This window comes from Pieris rapae, chromosome 19 (genome assembly GCF_905147795.1).
Source record: "Pieris rapae chromosome 19, ilPieRapa1.1, whole genome shotgun sequence".
In the NCBI taxonomy this organism is placed as follows: Eukaryota; Metazoa; Arthropoda; class Insecta; order Lepidoptera; family Pieridae; genus Pieris; species Pieris rapae.
This window is the reverse complement of record NC_059527.1, coordinates 4,262,507-4,289,846: the sequence shown is the minus strand read 5'-3', so window position 1 is coordinate 4,289,846 and position 27,340 is coordinate 4,262,507. Positions and strand designations below refer to the sequence as shown.

At 30.8% G+C, this 27,340-nt stretch overlaps 1 protein-coding gene across 1 annotated transcript in view; it reads right to left on the bottom strand.

The window, feature by feature from the left end:
* The window catches only part of LOC111001163 (suppressor of lurcher protein 1), a 205,170-nt gene that overhangs the window by 155,487 nt on the left and 22,343 nt on the right, over positions 1–27,340 (bottom strand). Inside the window, exons 2-3 of the mRNA XM_045632316.1 lie at positions 16,226–16,263; positions 2,752–2,818 (exon numbers count right to left, since the gene is read on the bottom strand). Of these exons, the coding sequence (XP_045488272.1) occupies positions 2,752–2,818; positions 16,226–16,258 (100 nt within the window). The 5' untranslated portion in view covers positions 16,259–16,263. The remainder of the gene's footprint in view (positions 1–2,751; positions 2,819–16,225; positions 16,264–27,340) is intronic.

Below are 27,340 nucleotides of genomic sequence, written 5' to 3'. Positions count from 1 at the left end.
TTACGTATGGGAGGCATACAATATGACAAGAGATATAAAGAGAGCAGCTTGAGCAACTCCGATATCTGATTCGAACGTGCTCTCGTTCTATGAAGACAACCATCATGAGGAAATCGGCATGCTAAGGATTTATCCTTTAAAGGTCGACGGTGTGTGTCAGACACAGAAAGCTAACCACCTACCTATTACAAAAATAAATGATCACCACCAGACCAGACTTTGAGACTGGACTCATACTAAATCTACTTACCAAAGACGAGTGTTATAACGTGGACACCTCTTTGCCTCGTTTTGGTTTTGAAAATCCAGTTCAAACCAGAAAACATGTGAATATGTCCATCACCAACACAAGTGTCACCTAAAACCCTAAAACTACACTGCAGTCTCGAGAGTTCAATAAATTTTTATTAGAACGGGTAGAAATTGGCCATTCAACTATTAGTTATATCCGTAATAGGTTAATATCGACATTCCCTAACTTAACCGGGGCTTAATATTCTCAAATCCAGCCTCGATGAATATTCACATGCATTAGATTATGTCTAATGTTATGAATATTATCCGGAATCTGAAGGATCCAATAACGTGCCACAATATTGATTATGTTCATCAACATTATATAATTTACTCATAATCAAATATTAATTAAGCCTGTACAGTGTACGTGTATGTAGTGGTGAAACAGATGGATCATCGTTCCACCGAGATCATAAATAATCTAAAAAATGTTTTCAAATGTTTAGACACTTGTGACCTTTTTATAAATATTTAATGAGAGAGAGAAATAATCAATAAAATTTAATGTATTTTTTATTACTACACACACACATACACACACTTACCCAATGTGGTAGTGGTAGGGTACCAAATACCCTATGTTGTTTCCTTATATATCTTAATATATATATTTCTTGTGTGCGTGTGTATGTGACTGAACTCCTCCTAAACGACTGGACCGATTTAGACGAATTTTTTTGTGTGTGTTCAAGGGGATCTGGGAATGGTTTAGATTCACAATTTTGTCCGCTGGACAATGTTTTTTTAATTAATTTTCAATTTATTAGTTGTTGTTGATTTTGGAATGTTTTACATTGGATCCGACAGACGGCGCTACCATCGCAGTGTCAAATTTTAAATAATATTCGAATTTTAATTTTAATTTTTAGTCTGTCCCGACAGCGCTGCGATCAAATTAAAAAAAAGTTTTGTTATCATTGTGTTATATCGTGTGTGACCATGTGCTGGATCGTTAGATATTGTCATAACATTTGAATAATAATTTTCATCAAAATGGCTTATTAAAAATTGAAATTTTGAAATTAAAGACGTGTAGACAGGACAACGTCTGTCGGATCCGCTAGTATATATATATATTTGTTAATGTTGCAACCTATTATTATAATAATTGTTTATTCAGCATACATTTTCTCTACTTTTTAAGAACCTCTGTCGATCCGTTGTGGAGGCCTGATGGCACAGGTACCCTTACCTTTAGCAGGCATTAGTCAATCAAAAATGCTTTTCCCTCAATACAAAGACAATTAACTGTAACTTGTTTATGTATGCACTTTTTTTAAGAAAAAATAAGTAAAGCTTGTTATTATTATTTAAAACAGCTACGAAGATACACATTCGTTTCAAAATGACTGTGTTATTTTAGATACGATCTTTCATACTTAGGAGTACATAATAATTAGAGCTTTAATATTAATAATAGAGGTTTTTATTAGGCATTTTATAGTGATGAATTGCTATTAGCGTAACATACATAATCAAGGCAAATCGATGACAAAATTCAAATCAGTACATAGCGCTAACATGATAAATTATTGACGGTGGTAACTAAATACATACATTTGTCCTCGGTTCATTTCTAAAAATCAAATAAGAAGGTTATGTGGCTCTCTCAATTTCTTTCAATAAATAGCAAGGTTTAATTGATTTGTTTTTGTGTTATTTGTTAAGTTACCTCTATTTTTTTTTGTGTGGCATAATTTTATGTATCAATTAATTTATCTTTAGTTAATTAGAATAATATCATACATCTGAAAATATCTAGTTAGCCTGTTTATGTACATAATTTTTTTAAAGTTTTGATGTTTCTTATCGCCGCCAAAATCGTTATTAAATAACCGTCATCGCCTATGAACACGTCAAGCTCCTAAAATAAAATAAATAAATAAGCCATGACCGGTTTTCGAATGATCTAAGTCGAAATCTAACTAAACAACGCAGATCCCAGTAGAACACACAATGATAGATTTTTCTTTACGGGTACGTATTAACTGACCATTCAATTGAAGTTGTTGAAAAATAACGCTATTTTTACCCAATAACAAAGTATACAAATGATTTTTTATATAAGTGGGGGGCAAACGAGCCTGCGGGACGCCTAAAAAGGACAGTCATCGCAGCCCATAGACAACCATTTTTAGTGGGTGCGTTGCCGGCCTTTAAGGGAGGAGTACACTCGAATTTTTAATTTTTGGAGGTTCTCTCAGGGAAGATCCCCGCCGGTATTTTGTTCGAATCTTTACGCTTAACGCATTTAATATCCAATATTTTATATTATTCAACGATATTCTATATTTACTACTTATACTTGTCTGTCTTTGTATTTTAAGTATATGTAATTTTCAAAGATATTTATTTATTTATTTATATAGAGGACAAAACGATTTTCGTCATCCCATCAATACAACATATCGTCGTCGTTGTAATTGAATTTTAACGAATATAAACTTTACTTACTTGGATTAACAGCGTGTCCTTCATCAGCTACGTGAATCGACAACAATGCTATCAACGTAGCGGAGAGCTGAAACAACAAGAATACAATTAAAAATAACAGACAATTTTTCAGGTTTAAACTTTGGCAGAGGGTTTTTTGAAATAGCACCTTATGGGCCTAAACGTAGAGCCATAAATTCAGTGTAGCCTTGATTTTGTTTTTGTTCTAATTATTAATTGTGTGACTGTCCGTTTTGTAGCTGCAAACGGCAAACGGCATATATCTAGTTTTAAGTTTATTTCCGAGTATGGTTTTTGTTTCGGATTGGTAAGTTGAACATAACCTAATACAAAATGATAAATGTGTGCACATAAAATGCCCAATGGGATTTCAAACAAAATGTGTTTATATTAATCTACTGTATGCGACCAGTATGTGACATATAAAAACGATTATTTGCCGAAGACTTAAAAGTATCAGAGGGCCAAACACGTTTATACGGATGATTAAAATTTCTCCATAGGATTGAAACTATTTGACTTTAGATTCAAGGTTGAGAGGATGCTTAACTATTTCAGGAAATGTTTTCCAATATTAAGTTCCTTTTTGTCTGTTAAGATTTAATGGAAACAAGTTGGTTTATACGTGGGAAATAACTTAGAATTTATTTAGTTTAAAAAACAGTACATCGGCTAGTAACAGAGTAATTAAAGACAACTCAATTGAATGGAGCAAAAGGTGCGAAATTTAAATATTACAACATTGTCCGTAAACATTTCATAAAAAATGTTAGATAAATATATGACTGGAACGTACAAAAAATAAGAAGAGAAAATGAAATATTTTAAGTTTTTAGCTCATGTAAACATAATTTGTTTGAATGTTTACTTATTTTTACTTTTGTTTGTATCTGTGACCAAAAAACAATTACTTTTAAGCCGATACTCGATGCCTAGGTTTATTGAAAATAAATTCGTTCAGCATTCATCTTTGTTATAGGGATTTTACTTCAATTTTATATTTAATACTTTATGTCCATGATTTATATTGAATTAAGAAAAACAGTTCATCATATTTTTGTACAATGGGCGGGTATATATTTCGTATCGTTAATTTCCCTAAGAATCCCTCTGTATGCGACAAGATATACACAATTGTTTCATGTGCCTCTATACAATACACGAATCACCTGCATTATTCGCCAACTATGAACTATTACGTATTGTATTGTCATTTGTTTAATGTTTAATTTCCGTTTTCTTTCATGGTTTAGTCTATTAATTTTCTTATGTTTTCTGTTCCATATAGATAGATATATTGTTTATTTATGTAATCTGTTTTGACTTTGTATATTGTCTAAGTATTTTATATTAACAAAATAGCTGCAAAAAAGCTGTAAGATTACTAATAAATAAATAAATAGAAATTTGGCTTACGTTTTTGTGCATGTAAAACATAACTATGTTTATAAAAAGAACAAAACTGTTATGAAATTCATCAAACTCGCAAGCGAATTCATTAAGTATAGTTTTGTTATAAAGTTTCATATTCACAATATTAGTTTACAACAAGCTGCAACCAGCACAAAAACACTTAAGCAAAGCTTCGAAGTAAGAAGCAAGTAAAGAATATCGCCAAGTTGTGGTCTGCGGGTGACACATGCTCGGGGAATTTTTTGTTCGCAACAAACTTTAAAGTCCATTTTGTGGTTGTTAAAATTCGACTATGGCATGCCAAAATACATTTTTCCTTTATTTTATAGTGAACTAAGCCCCGTTGAGTTTGTATTTTCAACACGTTCACTGTTTGCCAGTTAAATAGAGTATGAGATATAAATTGTAATGAATTGCGTATGAAATATATTTGCTTCTCTCTTCTGTAACAATAATTTTGGTTTCCGCCCAGCTTTTAACTATCACTTCTATAGGAATGGGACTGGGACAAACGCTTTGTAAGTAACTTGTATCAAAATCTCAATTATAGTATATCAATCAATTTAATCTGAGTCAAAGTCCCTAAAAGAAACAAATAAAATTTGAGTCACTTGAACTGTAGAAACCTTAATAATCTTTTCTTTTTTTGATTCCTAAAAATAAAGAGTATTCTTTTATATTATTATTATATTAGCTTCTAGTGCAAAATCTATATACCTAAGAAAGAGTGCCTATCGAACGTCGAGGTGACGATGAAGATAAAATTATCCTATCTATCGTTAATCATAATACAATCCAGTTAATATATTCCAAAATATTCTATCATCATAATTCATATTGACGCACAATGCATTATAATTAGAGAAAACATATTATCCTATTAATTAATAATGATGAGGCCTAATTATCACATAATTTAATATAATGTACGCTATTTACATTAGGGGTTATTGATTAAATTCTATACAACGTTTTATGAAAATTTAATGTAAATAACTATTAACTTATCTACTGTTTGCGTTGTAACATTTCTCACTTATATACTTATTTACTTAAACGAACGTTACTTACGAACGACTTATGTCTGTATTATGTGAAGAAGAATTCTTTTATGCCGTAATTATAATATATTGTTAATATTTACCCATAATTATTGATACTGGAACAAACAAAATTTTGCTTCTACTAGTATCATTGCCTCAGTGTAAAACTAGGAGATTTTTATATAGTTTTCTACGAAGAAGGACAACAAAGAAATATACTTTTGATCAAAATAAGTATTATAAAATACAATTTGCTTTTAACATATAACATTTCACGTTCCGTTCAACGAAACGGAGGCTCCGCCATTAAGTGAAAAGTACATTAAAATTCGAGGAACAAAAACATTTGTGCGATCTACGTTAAGCTAAAAATAAAAGCGTTTAACGTAGCGGAAGAACAAAGTGCAGTAACGAAGGTATCAGTGGAACGTGTAAATCAACAGCCACTCAGTCCGTTGGGATAACGAGATGAGCTCCAAGCCCAATTAGTTTATTTATCTACTTAGACTTGTAGTTGATAAGGAGAGTTGCTGTGAAAGTTGCTTTGTTTGAACGTAAATTTGCCTATAATTCTGACAGTCAGGATTCGTATACGAACATAACAAAGATTTTACAGACCAGAGTACAAACGTGCAGGAGGCTTGATTGTAGTGATACCGCCGCCGCCCATGGACACTCTCTCTCTGAGGTTTATATTAAGAACCGTTATAAGAAGCAATGAAATGATATTTTTACAATATAATTTTCTTATAAATAATCCTAAAGACATGATTTAATATGACATGAGTAAAGTATATTAGATATTTAATAAAATAAATAAAATAAAATACGTTTATTTTGGAACATAAGATCATCTAGGTATCACTTATTCCACGTCAATCAATTCGAACTTGTAGTCCCTACTCATCGGCAAAGAAGACAGAGGGTGTAGGCCGAGAGAAAAAGCCGGCGTAAAAAACTCTCGGTACTCTTTTAAAAAAGCAAATCATCAAACAATATTTAAAGCAAATATATCAAATTAATTAGAGGTAGCCTGCCCAGCATTAGTCCCAGGCCCTTTTATCAACTAGATAATCAATAACTTTAAAGTAAGCCTTTTTACACAGCTTTTCTTTAATACATTTCTTAAATTTATTAAAAGAGCCTCTGGGATTTTATTAAAGAAGAGTATCCCTTTTCCCAAAAAAGAATTACTAACTTTACATAGTCTAGTACGGGGAAATTGCAGCCTGCGTTTGTTCCGAGTATTGACATTGTGCGTATGTTCTAATCTAGTATATTTATCACTCACTATTTTTGTATACAAACATAATATTTTCATAAATATATTGCGAGGGAAAGGTAAGTATATTAATTTCCTTGAATTTATCTCTCAGAGATTCCCTACATTTTAAATTATAGATTGCACGAATAGCCCTCTTCTGCAGAATGAAAACAGATTCGACATCAGCAGCGTGACCCCATAACAATAAGCCATAAGTCATTAAGCTGTGAAAGTAACTAAAATAAACAAGTTTAGCTGTACCGACATCAGTCAGTGAGCGAATTTTTTTAACCGCGTAAGCTGCAGAACTAAGTCTCTTCGCCAATCCGTTGATATGAGGGGACCACTGAAGTTTTGAATCCAGGGTGATCCCAAGAAATACAGTTGTATCATCCAGATTCAATTCCTCATTATTTATAATTGGTTTAGTACCCATAACCCTCGCATTTCTTGCACAAAATTTAATGCATTTCGTTTTTTTTTGCATTAAGCAGAAGGTTATTCATACTAAACCAATGGACAATCGAAGAGAGAGCGTTGTTCACATCGTCAAAATTCGTTATTTGTCTTTTGATTTTAAAAATCTAATATAAGAAAATAAAGAAAGTATCCAGTAGCTCTACTTAAAGTGTCTATTAAAGGGAGACCCTTTATTCACGCACATTTTTTTTTCTTATTGTTATTATTATTAATTAAGCTATTTTAATTCCGTTGATAGTATTCAATAGCCTGCGTCGCTATTGCAGTATTATTTCTAAATACTACGGTAAAATATAGTTATTTTACTGATAGAAATACAAGGATTATTATTTTAAAATTTCCGTAATATTATTTATTCCGTATAAAATTCTGTAAGATCAATTTGCTAACATAGAAATAAAACAATTATAAATTCATTGCACGTTGTTGTAGAATAAAACACAGTATAGGATATAAACTCAGCAAAGACTCAAGCAAAGTGTCAGTAAGTTAGCTAATAAAATCTTTCCAATATGGTCGTATATTCGTTTTTTTTATCGAACTGGGTGCAAACGGGCAGAAGGCTCACCTGATGTTAAGTGATACCTCCGCCCTTGGACACTCTCGATGCTAGAGGGCTAGCGAGTGCGTTGCCGGCCTTTTAAGAATTTGTTATAAAACAGATTCAGAAGATATTTATATTCCTAATTTGTAGTAAATGAAACAAAAGCAAGATACATATAGTATATAATAAAAAAAAAACAGTCGAATTGCCGCCCATGCACAATACACATTCTATACAATCGTAGGATAAGGCTATAAAAAAATTAATGTTTATAAATATATTTTATTTTTATTATATTTAGCTATATATCAGTGTCTGTTGATTTCGTGTAGAAGGAGTCATTTGTTCAGACGATCGCTCGATTAACCTAGGCTACTATAAAAAATAAAAATAATAATTGGGAAGTAATTCCTACTAAATGTAACGTGACAGAGTATTTAAAAATAGATACTAGGCAAATAGGAATAAATGGAAGAAGCAAACAGCGATGTCGGCTAGAGATAGACCTTAGCTGAAAGTCAGTAAATCTCCATTAGGCTAATCCCATGAATGTGTCGTGGTTACACATCGAGTTTATTTTCTGCTTTTAACTAGTTTTCGCTGTGAGATCTTTAATAGATTTAACTGCTGACTAATATAAATAATGATTCTAAAAATACAATTCTCATAGAAAATTAGATTTTACTTGTTCTATAATCCTGTAATTTTGTTGTTTTAAATCCTCTTTAATAACTAAATAATACAGTTCATCTCTCCATGCCTTGCAATCGGAATTTTCCATATGTTTCAACTATTACATTTATTTGTTTAAAAAAACATTAAAGTAGGCATATGTTAAAGTGGTGTCTACGGCCTCGTTTAGATGGGTCGATCTTATGATCTGAAATTATATAATTATATGTATATAATAATATACATGAATAAGTGCTAGGAAATTAATAAAAATACTACAAAGGACTTAAATATTGAATCAATTTTAACTTACACAAAAGAGCGCGAGAAATATTTAATTAGCAAAATAAATTTGTCAGAGCAGATTTACAAATTGTTTTAAATTACATTTTACTTTAACAAATGCGGAATGTTTTTAATAAAAAGGAAAATTTTGAGATTAATATCGTACCGCGCAGGAAAAATGATGTCATCACGTAGGATGGAAAATGAATTGTACTTTCATTATTTCCATGGAATTAAAATTTAAACAAATCTTTTTAATTATGACGTTGTTTTTATATAATCTATGATACAGTTTTAATGGTTTGTTTTCAACCTGTGAGTCTATTTTGTCTCAGTTCTATCTAACAAAGTACCCACATGATTGTATAGCAAGCCTCATATTAGATAATTGCCCAATATGACCTCCTAACGCCTTGTATAAAATTTGCAGGTAATTTTACTATTTTGTCAAAAATGTAAGTTTCCAACTTAAACCGAAACTTTAGTACATTAAAAAAAAACAAACCTTAACTATAAAAAAAATGAAAAATGGTTTTACATTGTGAGTGAGTGAATGGTTAAAAAAATGAAGTACCAGGGTATAAGAAAGATAAAAGAGTTTCTTATTTCCATACAAAGACGAGCACCGTGATTTTACATTAAAAGGCAATAACGTCTTCATAGGTCTCTCGTGTACTATTGAGATGGAATGCGAACAGCTTGGCAGGATACAAGCTCTTGGTATTATTTGTCCAGTGCCAACTGAATTTACTGCCACACTGTTCTATTGAAATATGTTTGAACCCTCACCAATGCCAAGCCAAGTGAACAAACGAGCTTAGTGCTGACTATGGGTGATATCGTCTTGGCAGGCCCTAAGAATAACAAACGAGGAAGTAAAATTTAAGTACCCTTGGATTGTTTGTTGGCTTTGTTATTCTGATCGTTTTAATTAAGTACAAATAAACCCTTTTGCAAGTATGCCAATGTCTGTGAGGTAGTTCATTCTCGGCTGAGTACATATGAACTTTATGTCTATAAACACTTAACACTTTCTCATGCGGCGAAGGAATACTTCGTGAGAACACGTCATGCCTTAGACCCAAAACTGACGGCAAGTATCAGGCAAAAAAAGTTAGAAAAACTGTCTTTTAAGAAAAGTTGCGATTACTAAAATGATACAGAAATCTGAGGCCCACAACTAAAAAGTTGTAGCGCCACTTATATTTGTTTTACAATTTAACACAATTATTAAAGTGTATGTTACATGTATATTTAGCGAAATTCCGATTAAGTATAATTAAAATAATATATTCTAAATTAATGTAAATTGGTCGTCACATGTTTCGAAAGAACCGTCAACGGCAAAGAACTGCATTTGATTTAAACCAATTTTAAAAGAAGTATGACGGTTTGTGTCTCCCGTCAAACCACTGTGTCGTGACGTGTAATATTAAACAAATTTATAACCAATGTTATAACAAAAAATTATAGGTAAAAAAACTTTTTAAGTTAAACGGTTTTATGTTAAACATACATTGCAATGTTTAAGATAAATGTACTAAAAACCAAAAAATAATAAAATAGATACAGTCGTGGGAATTATAAACATATGCATAGACTAGACTAAAATAAAACCGTGGGGAATTTCCATTTCCATAAACGGTTTTATGGTCAACATACATTGCAATGTTTAAGATAAATGTCTGCGGGCCAACTGCCTATTTTAACGACGAATTAAACGATTCTTCTATCGCAAATTAAGTCGATTTGTAGACAATTGACGTGCCCCACGGTTTTATTGTAGTCTAGTCTATGCATATGTTTATAATTCCCACGACTGTATCTATTTTAATATTTTTTGTTTTTTAGTACATTTATCCTAAACATTGCAATGTATGTTTAACATAAACCGTTTAACTTAAAAAGTTTTTTTACCTATTTTTATTTTCTAGTTTTTAGTTTTTATTTCGCATTCTGTATAATTCATTTAGTGCTTCATTATTTCAAGGTTTCTTGCCCGTTATTTATAGTATATTGTATTCTGCTTGTTGAGCCCTTTCATTTGTTACCCATATTGATGGGATTGATAAAACCTACGTTATCCGCCATTTTGTAGCGGCGGACATCTTGAATTTATAATGATAATGAATAAACATAATTGTATTGTCACCAAAATCCAAAGTGTATACAAAATTTCAGATTAATCGGTTGACAGGAAGAGGGTGAAATTTGAATTACTAAATTTGACCTAAGAACAAGAAAGAAAAAAGAAAAAATAATAAAACAAACGGGGTGAGCTAAATAAAACCGTTTAAAATATACTTAACGTATAGTACGCTGTAGCCAAAAGGCTTATTCTAGAAACACACATACTTATGGTAAATTAAAAGTGGCGTCTACGGTTTTACATTGAAGCCCTTAATGCAATCATTCAAATTTTTAATACACACACACAGATATTTAGACTTATCGCTACGTAACCTTCATGTATGTGTCTATGTACACATTTAAAAGCTCTTTTCACTTCAGATTTTAAGGTTATGCTAAACCTAATGAGTTTAATGGTAGCATCGTATCCTGATAATATCTTTACATTTAATATTATCAGGAAAAGATTAGGCCCTCTAGCGACGCAAACTTAATCGAAGTAGATTATAAACGTCGGCAGTTATTTACATACAAGCCAAACAAAGCAAGCAAAACAAAAGTCGAGTTCTGGCAAAAGTCCAGAATAATGTTATTGTTGAAGTGATCGCGAGTTGAGTTTTTAGAAAATCATTCACTGTAAGATATTACTGTTACTTGAAAAATGAATTACATTGTTTTGAAGTTTAAATTATTACTAATGCCTCAGTATAACATAGCTATTAAGTTTAATATCTAAACCTAAATTAATTGTAACACAGTCTTGTTAATTAATTTACTCGCACCGTAATACAAACCATCGGAGACTGAGTCTGAACAGATTGTATTTCTATACAATCTTGGATCCAATCTTTGAAATGATAAAGTAATTATAAAATACAAGACGTTTTATTTAATATCAAGAGAAAATAATAGACTTGCCAATATTGTATAATAGTAGTTGTAATTTTGTTTAGAAGGCTGGATAAGCCAACATGGTTTTTGTATCTTTGTAGCGAAATTGGACCAGTCAAAACTTGATATAAGGAAATGACAAACAGATTAAGAACGATCAAAATTCATTTGAAGAAGCTATTTATTAAATTGTGCTTCAATGACATACTGTTATATATTTATTTCATTTCATTTCGTTCACATACTGTGTTCATCATTTAGCAAGAGTTACTTAAACGATTAAATATGAGACTAATATTCGAAACTTTCTCAGCGCTTTCCGTATACGATGATTGATCGTGTGGATACAATCCAGCTTTAAAAGGGATCAAGTGCTTAGTAAATACCTACTTGACCCACTCCACTTGCTTGTTCGAGGTTTATAGCTTATTCTGTACGTTTACTTTGTATTACTACTTAGTTGCGTTAATCATACAATTTAGGTAACCAATTTGAAAATAAAAGTAATCAAAGTTACAGCAGATTCCAAATTTGAATCTATTTAATTATTTTATTTAAATAAAGAATTTTACTGGTTACGGTTTTCCCGCAATATGATAGGTATTCGAAATTTAAATCATTTTATGTTTTGAACTACAAAACAAATCGTCGTTTCCCAAATACATAATGTGAAAAGTGAGTTCTTAATTTAAATTGTTTTTTTTTCGTTTTTGTTTCACATTACAAAATGTTCACTGTATTTCTAGCAAATGAATGATGACCCACATCTTGTAGTTAATCAATCTGTGTTTTTTCTATGATTCTTATGTTATTTCATATATATAATATGTAGTGCTGTTTGATAATTATACATATATAAAATGTATTATTATCAAACAGCACCAAGACGAAAAATTTATAACTTGACAATTAATTTTACAGTATTTACTAATACACGCATACACGCTTCAACCAGTGACATAACATGCTGAATAGCACGCGATAACGGACAGATTTATAAGTTATATACATGTAAAAATTAAACAAGTGTTTTATAGTTTTTAATTATTTTACTTTGCACAGAGCATTTAATGATGTACCGTTTTATAGATTGTCAGCACCGTTTTTATAACTTCCTTTAGCCTCCTATTTTATATTCCTTTGTGTAATCCTATTATCGCGGAATATATTATATATTTATATATCCCCCATCCCCATATTTAATATACTAGCTGACCTGGCAAACGTCGTTTTGCCATGTATATAATTTATAATTAAAAATAGGGGTTGACCGTAGTGGGTTGAAAATTTAGACAAAAAATTTATACATACAACCATGTATTTTTTATTGCTGTTGATACAGTTGATAAAAAAATTAAATGAAATGTTACTAACCCCGTGACACAAGAATTTTATATTTAAGATTATATTATTTTATATTATATCTTGATAGATATATTGATAGATTGATAGATTGTAATATATATTGAATATAAAGGAACAAACAAAGCCATTATTAGTAAAAGATATCAGAGTTTTTGTTTATCACATTCAATATATCGATTTGCTGGTAATTTGTAACCTGTAGGTATACGATCCATCTAAAGGTGATGGTGTGTTAGTGAGGGTACGTACATGTAGGGTATGCTCATGACCTATATTATAAAAGGAGTATTAAGAGAGTTGCCTATAGTCAGACATTCCAGTCTCAATAAATGCTATATGAAAACAGTCATTTCTTAAATTTGTATATACGTGGTCTATTAATATAACGAAGATAATAAGCTAAATAAGCTGTAATGGGCTGTATAGATCCATATTAAATGAACAATGTATTCAAGGTATTTAATTGGTTAAGGATTAATGCTGTATTGGTCAAAATCGCTTCGAAAATTAGCCATTATTTGTCGTAAAAAATAAATGACAAAAAAAATTATTGTGGGTTATCCATAAGAGATAGATCATCATGGACTTTTCTGTAGACCTTTTCAATGTGTACAATACTTAGTACATTATTTTGATAAAACTCGTAGGGTTCAGCCTGCGTTTGCAATGTAAGCGGAAAAATGTAATTATTTACGACATTACATGAGGAACCTCAAAAATAACAGTACTTTTCCACTATTTAATGGATGTTATTATACATACTAACCTTCCTCTTAAATCACTCTATCTATTAAAAAAAACCGCATCAAAATCCGTTGCGTATTTTCAACGATTTAAGCATACAAAGGGACATAGGGACAGAGAAAGCGACATTGTTTACATAAATACTATGTAGTGATTTCCCAGAAATCAAGCTGGAACTCTTGTTTATTTCATGTGCATTAACCAGAAGGCCACGGAAGCGAAAAGGTCTAAGTGCGCTATTATAAAAGTTTTGGCAATAATAAAAAATGTCTCCAAACCCCAACCGGTAAACTTTCGAACACGGTATTGGAAAAAGTACTATTTTGTTTCGTCCAACGCGAATTTAACTTGATATTGTTTAAAAGTTTTCTAGATAAGGTCTTTGTAAACTTATCTCAGCGAAAGTGATTGTCTAACTTCGCTTACAACATAAAGCGAGAAGTTAAATATACTCTACATGTAGAATGGATTACGGAGTATTATTTTTTGCGTCTAACAGAAAACTTTAATACAGCAAGAGCTTATGTCTATTGAATAAAAACTCTTTTGCAATAACAAACGAGCACCTGAGGAAATTAACTGTCTAACATTCAGTTATTTAATTAAATTTAAATGACGGGTATAGTCTGCATCCACTAGTCTCTATACTTATAAAAGGATCGGTCCAATTTTATGTAGGATTTGGCGAGGTGGAAGCGTATATGCAAGAAGTTGGGATCCGTCGTTTAGATTGACTGTAGTCATCAAGTACCGATATCAATCCAATTGAGTATTTCTGGGATCTTCTAAAAAGACGAGTAAGATTAGTGCTAATTTAATTGTTCACTAAAGCAACTTAAAAGATAAAACAGCCCAGTTATTGTTTGGCCGTGTATATCGATTTTCAATTGCCAGAATTCACATCACGCGTATTAATTTACAGATTACTGACTTGGTAAGTTTTAATTAATTTAAAGAGACGATAAAACGTAAAATTTTGCCAGATGAATGTTTTTTTTTCGAAAAGTATTGTCTGTTGAGTTTATAACCTAATTAGTCAAATACACCTCTGAACTCCTCGATCTAATACACTTTTATGTTCCCGCCAGTTCTCTTCGCTTATGCATGCATACAATTTATTTACCTATTACGCGATCCAAATTCATGTTTCGTGCCCTCTTTCATAGAATGAATAATTTCTATTCTATAACATTCACTTTTTCGTTGTTGATGGTTTCGACTTCCCATGCTGCTTTCAAACGCCATTTTAAATCTTTATTATTGTGGTATTTTATGTATGTACTCTAAATTTCTAAAGGGTTTATATTTCCGTGTCTGTTATTATATTTCTGTTTCATTTAGTTGTATTAGTTCTGTAATATTAGTTATAAACTGTGAAAGAATTCATTACTTCACTTACTTGTAGTTTTTTGTGATGTGTCTGTCATGTTTCTATATAAAATCAATTAAAACTGTGAGTGACATATAATATGAAAAGATTTAAACAAGATTACTTATCAAATATTTGATACATAATTATTTAAACAAATATTACTGAGTTTTGTTTTAGATAAATAAATATTATATTTAAATGAATTATTTAATAACAAAAAAACACAAACAAACCTTACAATATAATAACTAAAACATATTAGTATTATATTCTTATACAAGTAAGAGTAACACAACTAAATTAAACAGAAATATAATAACAGAATCGAAAATATAATAAATAGTATTTTTAAGCTGAGTAGGTCGTAGATTCGTTCGCTGTATGGCTGTGCGCTAATGAACTTTCTGTCTTTGTGTGCCTTCGCTCGAAAAAGTCGACGGCGTGTGTCAGACACGAATGGCTGATAACTAAGCTATTAGAAATAAACTGATTCGAAACAGATACAGAAATTTGAGACTCACTTCTAAAATTGATGCTAAAACCATCATTGATTGTAAAGGGGTGAAAATTAAGGGTTGTTTGTATGCTGTATCATCAAAACACAGAAACCAATTATTTTGTGTAAAAATTAAAATTTAAGGGTAAACCTTAATATTTAGCCGTCCGATTCGCAGACCTAACCAATTAATAAATAAAAATAATCAAATAATTCACAAAAATCGGTTGGGCCATTTCGGAGGATTATAATTATAAACACTAGAATTTTGTATATTAAATTTTAGTTAATGCTTAGAAGCCTAAATAAAATGTATAGAATTATGGCACACTTTAAGCCAATATGAGCCATTTAAAATGTAATTTAACACTCTCATTTTTGATAATGTCCAATAACATAACTGTCACAAATACTTAGAACTCCTCAATAAGTTTTAATACAATTTATTTTTGTTATAAGCTCATGTTTTAAACAATTAAAATCAGTTGACACCCAGCTTCAAACTAAGTGTTTTAACATATACTAGAACATCCACACAACAACCGCTACCGAATGTAACTCGACACTGGTTTAAAACAAAATATTAACTTCTGAAAATTACTCAAATTAATTTCAAAATAATTATACTTATATAAAGTTGTTTTTCCATTAATAATTAACTTTCGTTATTAAAACTTACGAACTCGTATGTAAAAACACTTTTAATTTAAAATATTATACATTCATCGTCCAGGGATATTAAAATTGACTTAATAATGTAAATAAAAATGTTTACCTGCATACTATTCCGCACTACCATCGCAACCATTGCATCTGAAAAAGACAAACAGAGATATATATCACTTCATTCAAGTTTATATTAAAGCGGGGATATAAGATATTGTCAAACGAACGTTGTACGTAGAATGTTAGTGAAAAGGAAAGAGAGCGCCACTTTCCGCAATTTGTTCGGAAATATAGCAATTTCCTTGAAATTTTCAACAAAAGTATGACGCCTTTGTAGTTATGGGTACGACCATCTTAACTCAGTGCCGTCGCGTTCATATAATATTCTTTGTCTAGCAACTTCGGTACCGAACTTTAATCTTCGCAGCTCTTACATTAAAACTTATAAACGAGTTTTGCACAGTTTTCTATGAGAATTTGTTTAACAATTATATTTAGAAAAACAATTGAAGAGCGTTTTCGTACTTAGGGTAATGACTCGTATGTTAAAAACGTTCTGAATTTGACATTTAAAAGTTATACTTAGCGCTAACTCATTTTGTTTTCACTTACACTTAAAAACGTAGTATTGTAAATAACATGTTTTAAATCTTCGACTTCTAGAAATTCGTAAATACATAAATACATATTTCCAATAAGACGATATGTATTTATTCATTAAATTCACTGTTCTGAATAGATATATAGATTTTTACGTTACTTGTTACTGAGCGAAGAAAAAAATATTAGTTGTCAATGCAGCTGATTTTACTTACATATGATAGTACAAAGTTAAAAGTTAAGCTAATATGGATCACATTTTTTTGTGATAAGGTAGCTGATGAAGAGAAATAAGATTCCACCATCTAAAGCTTGTAATGTAGCGTATTTCGAACTCCCGAGCACTAGGATGTCAGAAGCCAGACCCACTCAACGCGAAGAAATTTGGTGATTGATCAAAACCTGGAGAAAATTCATTTTCACATATAAAGGTTTACTTTAAGTATTGTAGTTAAGAATAATAATAAAATGAGTTTTTGAAAAACAAAAGAGAATGAGAATTTTTTTAAAAATCTGTATAATATATTTCAAACATGGAAAATGTGGGAAATTTACTTTGGGGTCTATGTGTGGAAATCTAAGTAATTTAATATATTTTTAACGCGCAAATTTATGCCTTAGCTCTGTATAAATTTTCTTCACTCACTGAACACGATTGCTGAAAGGCACTCGACTTCATTATTTAAATGATGCATTAAACTCTCTATTTTAATCCCTTTCATAATAATATAATAGAAAAACTCATTAATACTTTTCTTCTTATGTACAACGTTTATGTAAGAAAGAAACCAATAGAGGGCCTTATCGCTAACAAGCGAAATGGCAGCTAATGCTTAGTTTTAATAATATATAAAAAATTGTATGTCATTAATATGTAAAGCAATTCTCGTATTAATGTCAGATTTGAAAACATATTTACAATTTAAACATGTGATATTAGTTTTGCTACAACTCATAACAACTACATTATAATGTTATTTTAACTAAAACACTGATCCGTTTCTTACTAACAAATTATACTAACAATGTGGTGAATAGTGACATACTCTTTGGTTAAAACGGTACATAACTTCTTATGATTAAGCGGCATAATCCGAAGGTCAAACAAGGTTACAAACGTAAATTTAATTTGTCCATCATTTTGAAATTTATGGATTGATTTGAAAATTTCTAGATAGGAAAAACGTGAACTTAACTTAAATTGTATGAAAAAAAAGATTTATTTAAAATTTCCGTTAATATCACGATGTTTCTGTTTATATTGACACTATTATACAGTCCATTAACGCGTATTGTAATTTCGTTAATATATTCAACATGTAAAATGCAAATAAAACGATAGAAACAGTCTCATCGCAGTATACGAGTCTTCAAGATTTTCGTATCAAACTCGCTTGTATTAATCTTGAAATGTAAAATATTTACTTTTTAAACTTTTAATTACTGCTAAAAGTAAAGAAATATTTTTAGTGGCATTTTGTTTGGAGATATTTCATATTTTCACATTCACTTAATTAGTCACAGGATAGAAGAAAAAAAATATTGTCAATACACGTACAGTTACTAGAGAGTAGTAGTCTATAGTTTGTTAATTTCCTGATGAGCTTGTTATAAATGCCATCTTCTTATCTGTTTCATGTTAGATTAGTTGTAAAAGTAAGCCAAATTGTTTTAATAAATGGCGTACTTATTTGAAAACATACCGGCCAAAGATACTTTTTTTTTATTTTCACGGAGAGCAGGCTGAAGTCTTTTGACGATAGCCCCTATTCGTGCATAATAAATAAATAAAAACCATGTTCCATTTTCAAATAACGCGTCACAAACAAAAACCTAATAAATACTTTTTAAATATTTTAAACTTCGAACATAAACAACCCTCGTCACATGAGTGTCATTACAAGTATTTCAATTTAAAAGTTGACAATTTATTACAATGTTACCTCGAAACAAAATATTCAGCTCAGTGTTTGAATAAAAAATGGATTCACATTTTATAATACCTCGCGTTTTGTGGGTTTGTGTTATTTTTGTTATTTAAAGAGACAGGTCTGTGTCTTTATCTATGAACAGGAAAAAAAAATATTAATATGTATAAATAATAATGATCTTACCAATATGTTAAAATCTTTGTTGTTAATTCTAAGGGCCTGTTTCACAATGTCCGGATAAGTTCCAAATAAGCTATTTATTACTTATTGGTAGGATAAATAGTATTTTTGCGTTTCACGACTGTCAGATAGCGCTATATGTCATGAAATGTGAAGTATCTTATTTGGAACTTTTATCTTTCGAATAATTTATGTGTTGCATAGCTATTTGGCACTTTATCCATACATTGTGAAACAGGCCCTAAGTCTACTTACATGTGTACAATAAGATTTCTGCTTGAAATGTTTGTATAAGTTTCTTGATCAAAAAGCGAGTGCTTTTTGCACATCCGGGGATCGAACCTACGATTTTAGGGATAAGACTCGCCCGCTAATCGCTTTTAGACCAACCCTGCCAATCTGAACTCATAACTGATAATCATAATCCAAGTTTTAAACTTTTAAATTTTATTCCAATTCTAAAACGCACTCGCAAGCAAGGCCCCAGTTCTATAAAAAAAAATTGTTTCTACGCTCAGATGTTGAAAAATCTCCCGATAATTTATTTACTCTCCAACGAGTTCACAGTTCACACAGATAATACTTTTAATGTACCCCTAGTGTCCAAGCAACCCTTTCATCCTTCAAAGTTTTATTTAAAAAATAACATACTTTTTAGGTGTATACATACTAATAAAAATTATTTCATAAGCTGAAATGTATTAAAGAATCTCATGTAACACTGATAAGAATTAAATAATTTAAAATTTAATTTAAATTTTTATATTTATTAGTTATTTGAGGCTTGTGGTTCGAATTAATTTATACGTTCTATAACAGTTCATTAATTATTTTTACGCCTAAAAATACAAGAAAATATGACATCAAACATTTAACACACCTCAATTACATTAGAACATATGTAATCTATCAATGGAAAAAAAATAATAAACTACCACAAAATAAAACACGTATAATAAAAACAGTAAAAGCCTTGTTTTTCAAAAACTTTACATTTAATAACATTTATATTTTTATCGTCTATTAATTTCTAGATATTTCATCATGACCTCTGCTACTCTACGTATTGTTCTCAATGATTCCATAATTGTACGCATGTGTATTTAAATAACATATAATTTATATTATTAAAAAATATTTATGAAAGTTTTAAGTAGATAAATCAAATTTTCATTTGTCACTAGCCTGCAATTATCATAATTTTCTGAAAATAATACGGAATTGGAAAATGATAAAACAATGTTATTTCCGGCAATTTTGAGCGCTCAGTAAATCTGATACAGACGTGTCAGTGACACAATGTCGAGTGTCGATATATCAAACTCTTGACACTTTACACTGCATCATCAGCAACGAGAAACTAAATAAATTCACATTTTAATGCCATTACATATCCGTGATATATCCAAATATATATATACCTGATTCCACGGTATAGCACTCAAAACGAGATATTTAAATAATATGACGAATCCGACTTTATATTCGTTTAAGAAAGGTTTTTAACCGTGTAATACACATTATTAAATCAATTGGTATAAGTACAAAATAACTTATATGGTCACAGGATGTTATATTTCGATAAAGAAATATATGCTCAGCACGAAAAACGTCGTGTCGTCTCGACTTACTACTTGAATTCAACTCAAATTTTTGTTTCTTGGCTTAGTAATTCAAAAATAATGATTATATAATGAAATGAAATGAAAAATGAAAAATATGAAATAATAATGATTCAAAATTAATAAGATTGCTGTGGTAAATTAGCTTTAGAAACGTCGTTCCATAACTGAGCGTTTTTTAAGGCTGACTTTGCCGCTTACTAGCGCTTGGAACCATCGGCAGGTCGAGGTATTTCCGAACTAAAACAACTTAAGATGTTACAAGAAAAGATCGTACCCATTATTAAAAAGACTGACAAAGCAATCGCCAGCACTCTTGCATTGGTCGGCGATATCACTTTAGATCAGGTGATCCTCCAACCCATTTTGCGATTATGCTATAAAAAAGAACGGAAGCGACAACAAGGAATATTTTGACACCAAAATGTTACAAAATGTATATTGTTAATTAACTGTCTAGAGATTCAATTAAATCTCTGATTTAACTTCTTTACTGCCACATTAACTAAAACTACAAACATAAGCCACTTGAATAAATTCGTTTCAATGTTTTATGCGAATATTTATATATTATATATAATTATTATTTAAGTCATGCGGTTTCAAAAACCTGCTGTTTTAAATTTGAAATCTTTGATAACTTAAAATTTTAATATCTTATTATGACCGTTCATAAAATATAATAATACATTATATTTTATTAACGGTCATGCTTTTACATCCTTACTTCGACTAAGCCCTAATCCACCATAAATTTCAACTCATGAAATGTCAAGTCAGACAGAGTAAAAACCACTATGTTTATATAATCTTCTACAGCAATAGCATACAGTGCAGTGTATAAGCTCAAAAATTCCATTTTAACTTTGAAATGATGTTTAATGAAAACATGATCGATTAAAAGCGGTATTAAAAATTTTTGAAACGTTAATAACCCTATTGTCTACCATCTATAGAAGATCCTCGCTATCTAGACTAATATTTACAACGACCGGAAAATGTTTACGGCCGTAAATCTTTCCGCCAGTGTTATTGTGTCTTCACTTTGAATGCCTTTATTCGGAACGCTACATTCATCGACTAGTTTGATTTATTAAATGAAATGTTTGTGTTGAAATGCTCTATTTAATTTTGAAATTAGAATTCATGTTTGAGAAGAAAATTGTTTTTTTATGTTTCAATCTAATCTTTAATTAGAAAGTTTACAATCGTTTGCGTCTTTAGAATTTTACAAAATCGTAATTTACGTTTTTCGATAATAGTGATTGTTCAATATTGCTAAGGAATAGTACAGACTAAGTTTTTATACAATCCTTAGACATTACTCAAAAGTTCTCTACTACGCGAATTATACTGATGTATCGATCTACTGTAAAATACTATTAGTAGTAAAATCATTATATTTTAGTTTTAATTAAAAAGTTGTTATTAGTATTAATATAGTATTAAAATGCTGTTTTAAGTAGAAGTCAGAAAACAAACTAAATCATAAGTAAACCAAAGACAGTCAATTTATCTTTTGAAATTACGTAATTTGTCGTAACACAACGGGTCCGTAATTAAATTACCAATAAAGATATTTTTAGGAATTCGCTCTTACAATATAGTATATGTTAATCAGCGTCAATACAGCGTCTGAAACACTCGTATGTGGTTGCTAGTACCAAACAAGATTTACGTGATAAATTAACGATTCCGAACGTTTCTATTCAACGGCTTATACAAATTTACATGATAATGGAAACAAAGCTAGCTCGAAATCGGTTCTAATTCATAATACAGAACAATGGACACTTGCGTGTAATGAAAAACAAATACAATCCCGACCAATTCATTTATTCTTCGTATCTGAATTTAATTTATGAAATAATGGCACTATTATAAATAACAAATGAGGGGTTGGAATAAAAGCGTAAAAAAAGAGTCTTGGGAACTGAGGGGTTCATGAGGTCGCGAGAAGAGTAGGAAACCCACGCCACAAAAATACGAGTCTATGTATTTTTTGCCAAGTGTATATGTGAAGTCCTGCTAAATATCTCCTTGTGAAGTATATGGACTAAGGTACAAGAGAGAGGAAGACCGCTCACTAGATGGGTGGACGACACTGCTGAAGCGGCTGGTTCGAACTGCATCTTATCCAAAACCGACATACCTGGAGATCCTTGAAGGAGACCTTCACCTGCGGAAGGGTTCTTGCAAAATAATTGGTAAACAGATATAAAAAAAAGGAAAAAAAATAGAGTGTAATTTTTTTAAATATTTTATATATAATAAATAGTATTAAGTTTACATGGTAGTTTGCGGAAACATATAGATACCTCATAATTATAGTACTCGTAATAAAGACAAGATTAGCGCACCAACTACAAGGCTGCATAAAACGAGTAATTCCAAGTAAATTGTATACGTTTATTCAAATAAATCCCTAGTGAGATACAAGTTTTGTCAATAAATAAATTTAAATCGTACATAACTGTAAAACTGCTTGCTAAGGCCTATTAAAATATAAATGAATATTTAAACGATCCTAGTGCTTGGATATAAATTTCTCTAGTATAAAGAGGTAATACGACTGAATTTCACGGCTGCATTCCCAGATTCTAAGGCGAATGTCAACATCAACAACTGTTTTTAACGTAAAGGGAACAAAATGTTATCATCCGTGATGATCCATATGGTATCAAATTATTTAAGTATAATCAGTATTATATTATTATTATTAAATTATTTCGAAGCCAGTCTCAAGGATCGTCATGCTCCCTTACATGTCATGCCTTGTGGCGGCGTCCATGCGTCGGGTTGTCCCCTTCCTGAAGTATGGTGAGATGGCCGATGGCTGGCCATGCCTCTTACTCTTGAACGAATGCTATAGTGTGGTGACCGGTCGTACTTGAATTCGTGTGAGTGGTGATGTCAGTTATTTCGACTATGTATTTGCGTGTTGTTCCCATGAGAATGCTCCTATTTCACTATGCCTCCTGCTGATAGAGGATCTTTGAAAATCTGAGACAAATCTTTGTTTTTAATATATATTATTAATATTTATTAAGATTAATAAAGACTTAGATTAATAGGCGCACATAAAGGATAGGTTGCGCTTGGACAAATTACGTAACCAACTTCGGTCACAGCGACAAATCGACTGAGAGGTCAAAAGGTAAGTAGAACAGGGCAGAAGATGGCGCGCCACATCTAGTGTCTACTAGATATATATTTACCTTCTTTTTGCACAACAGAAACGACTCTTGTAAAAATTATCTATGGGATTGATTATTTCCATAATTAATGGTATCTATTGTATTTTTTTCTACACAGTTTGTACTATGTGTTGTATGTTGAAAAAAAAAAACGAAAAAACATTATTGTGAGGAAACAAAGGCTTAACAGATTTCAAATTTTAAAAATCTCATGAGCACTTGAGCGTTTTCATAGCAACAAAAATTTACTACCCATAAGGAAGTTAAAAATAGTGGAAAGTTTAAACTATGAAAATGATAAAATATTTTAATTCATATTAAAAGAGCTAAACAAAAAGTCATAAAGATATAAAGAACAAGATCGACACAGACTTATTAACTCGGTTTTTATATTCTCAGAAAAGACTTAATTAAGAAGCTTAATTATATAAAGTAATTTAAACGGCATTTCAAATATACTAAGAAAGCTTCATAAACATTTAATACGTTATTTCGTTAATTATTCAATCTCAAAGCGGTTAGACGGCGCGGTAAGTTTGCGTGACGATAACTTTTGCCGCATTCCAACTGAAATTTCTATCACTATTTTATTGTACTCACAAAAGAAAGTGAGTTAAATAGACTTTCGTGATATTATTTTAGCCTTTGAATATTGTATATGAAGGTTTTGGTTGTGGTCTTTTGTGTCCGGCGTTAGATTAATTGGCCGTCAGATGCCTACTCTCAGTTATGTTTTGATATTTGGTTTGTATAGCCTTTATGTAGTTTGTAAAGAAATATAATACACGTAATTAAATATTGTTAATTATTAATTTAGCCAAGCTTTGTGTCGCAGGGCTTAAGTAAATAAGGATCTTCAAGTTTACTCTTATAGGAACATCGAATTAAACAGAGAAAGATATACACGTTTGTAAACCTAAAATAAAGTATTTATTTATTTATTTATTCATAAGAAGATTCACAGCACAATACAAAAATAGATGAATATATACATAACAACATGGGCCAATTATAAATCTTCACAAATAGTTTAATTTAAATAAATATAAATAACAAGAAGGTACCTAAACATTTCAAAAAATAAAGTAATGAATAAAAATGTGTTGAATAAGCATAAAGAAAGAAAAATACAGTGCATCAATGTATTTTGCAACCGATTTGAAGGCGCGACCTCTGGCATCGCACGCTAAAGCCAGCAGACAAAAATTGCATTAAGCTAACTTTATATAAAACCGATTTATTTTATAAGAAATTTGTTCTTATAATCACAGAAACTTTGCCCATTTGCATGCTTTTATATAGAACCATGTTTTATCCACAGCAATATGTGTCAGGCGTGCTACGACCATGTGTTAGCTCGGTAGTTAATCTACTTAATGAAATTTCATAGACAGCCTTGGCTCATAACGAATCTATTCACGACACGTGACATATGGTCCGGGTAAGTTATTGCTATTGTGTGAATTTTTGGTAGATCGATACGAAAATAAATTAATATAAATAACTAGATGACTCGGCGAACTTCTTATCACCTTTTCTTTATTGTTAGGAAATCAATTTACTGACCCCGTATCAATGATTTAAAAGTGTCGCGGGGAGTGTGGGGTTTAGTCCGTATGGTGCAATGGACTACCCACTAAAACCCAACAGCCCCATCTGTTCGTTCTTGACGGGAGGCGTGGTAACAGTTTGCCTTAATCCGTCTCTCCGCCATGAATGTCTGCTGTGCGATCCCAACTTGTGAGTTACCCAATTCGGTTCGAAGATCACAGTGGAGGACGTGCGTAATTGCGTCGTCGTCTTTCAGGCCATTTTTGCGTTGAAAATCAGCGCCTGGGTTACACTCCCGAACCCTCCACATTCATTTAAGTGTTATGACGCCCTCACAGAACGCTCTGAAAGTGTTCCACGTGAGTCTCCACCATAGCTTTCACTATGACTGGAAACGACAGACCCAATCCGAAGGTGGCGGTTAGTAAGCTACGTTCAGAGCTCTACGCTGGACAAACCTCTTAAGAGTGTTGAAGAGTGTTGCGCTGTGTCGTCTCCGAAACCCGTTTCAAATGTCGGATGCAACCCTGTGAAGGTATCTACCGAAACATCTATGGCCCGTGAGGACCTGAACGAGTCGGAAAGAAAGTGCCTATCATATACCTACTCCAAGAGAATTCCGAAAACATGCAACGAATAGCTTTCCTGAACTTCCACAAATATCTAAATTAGCCAAATCAGTCCAGCCATTCTGAAGTGATAAGGAGACAAACAAACAGCATCTTATATAGATATATAATTTGTATGCAATGAAGTTGTTATCACAAGATGAATTATAATTTAACTATGAAAATGATGTTGTTTTAAAAGGAACGGTTTTTAGATATCAATCGCGCATTAGTATATGAAACTCAAGTTTAGATAGGACTACAAAATGAGGGTACCTTTAAATTTATTCCACAAAATTGTTATTATTGCAATAGCTACAGATTTTGTACTCACATTAAGTATAATTTATGTACAAAGCATATCAATAATAAAAAAACTTATAAAATAAACAGGATCCTTAAAAATAATTTCCTAGAATTTATATCAGGAAACAGGAAGCATTTTCAAACATTCGAATACAAAAATGTCATATTATTTAAAATAATACTGCAACAAGGCTATAAAACTACAAATATACACTTATAAATGAATATCTTAACGTTAAAACGTATTACCTAAATAAATATATTTTTCTCGGATAGAGATAAAATATCTTCTGTCTAAAAATATATAAAAGTCTATATTTTCATTTAATTTCTAACATCAGACGAAAGAATCGAATGTACAAGGTATGCACACATCATTAAAGTTTGCCATTTCTTTGTGGCTGACAAGATTCTTTGAAAATTCCTTCACAAAAGAGCAGTTGCGCATACAACGTGCCTATTAAATAGAATAACAGGAGTGTCTTTGTGGATTTCGTATTCATTACATGGATATTAACTTGTTTATTAAGGATTCTTCTGGGTTTACAAATATGTTATGCTTGTATGTTGTTATTTGTATATACATTATGAGTAATCATATATTCAACTACAGTAATCTATAATTATTATAACTATCATTCATCACAAAACTAAATCAGTTTGAATCTTTTAACTTAAGTAGTAATTTACCTTTGACAATTTGTATCTACGCTGTAATTGATATTTTAAAAATGATATACATTTGAACTTATATTTGCTATGGATCATTCAAGTTTTATATTTCACCTAAAATAATAATGTTCTTTAAGTGTGTCATAATGTCAAATGTGTATTAAGTGTACTTTTAATTCTTATAATCTTAAAAAAATATCTATATCAAATTCAAAAAGTTTTAACCTCAAAGATTTGAAAAACAAATAAATAACTAATCCGAATATAAGCAAAAGATATTTAAGCTCAGTGTTTTTATTTCTATACAATCTGATCTGACGTATATAAAATATTATACAAAAATAAACAGATTATTGGGTTATGTTAGTACTATATTATGATAGACTGAATTAACCACGCTCCTATTGTCACATATTAGTGTATCTTATTTAGATATAGTCCTATTAATATTATTACAGAAATGTATTATAATGTAATAAATCATAAGCAAGATTATTTTAAGATGTTTTTTTTCAATCCAGTGGTCAACATAGTTATTTAGTCCGCAGGAAATTTAA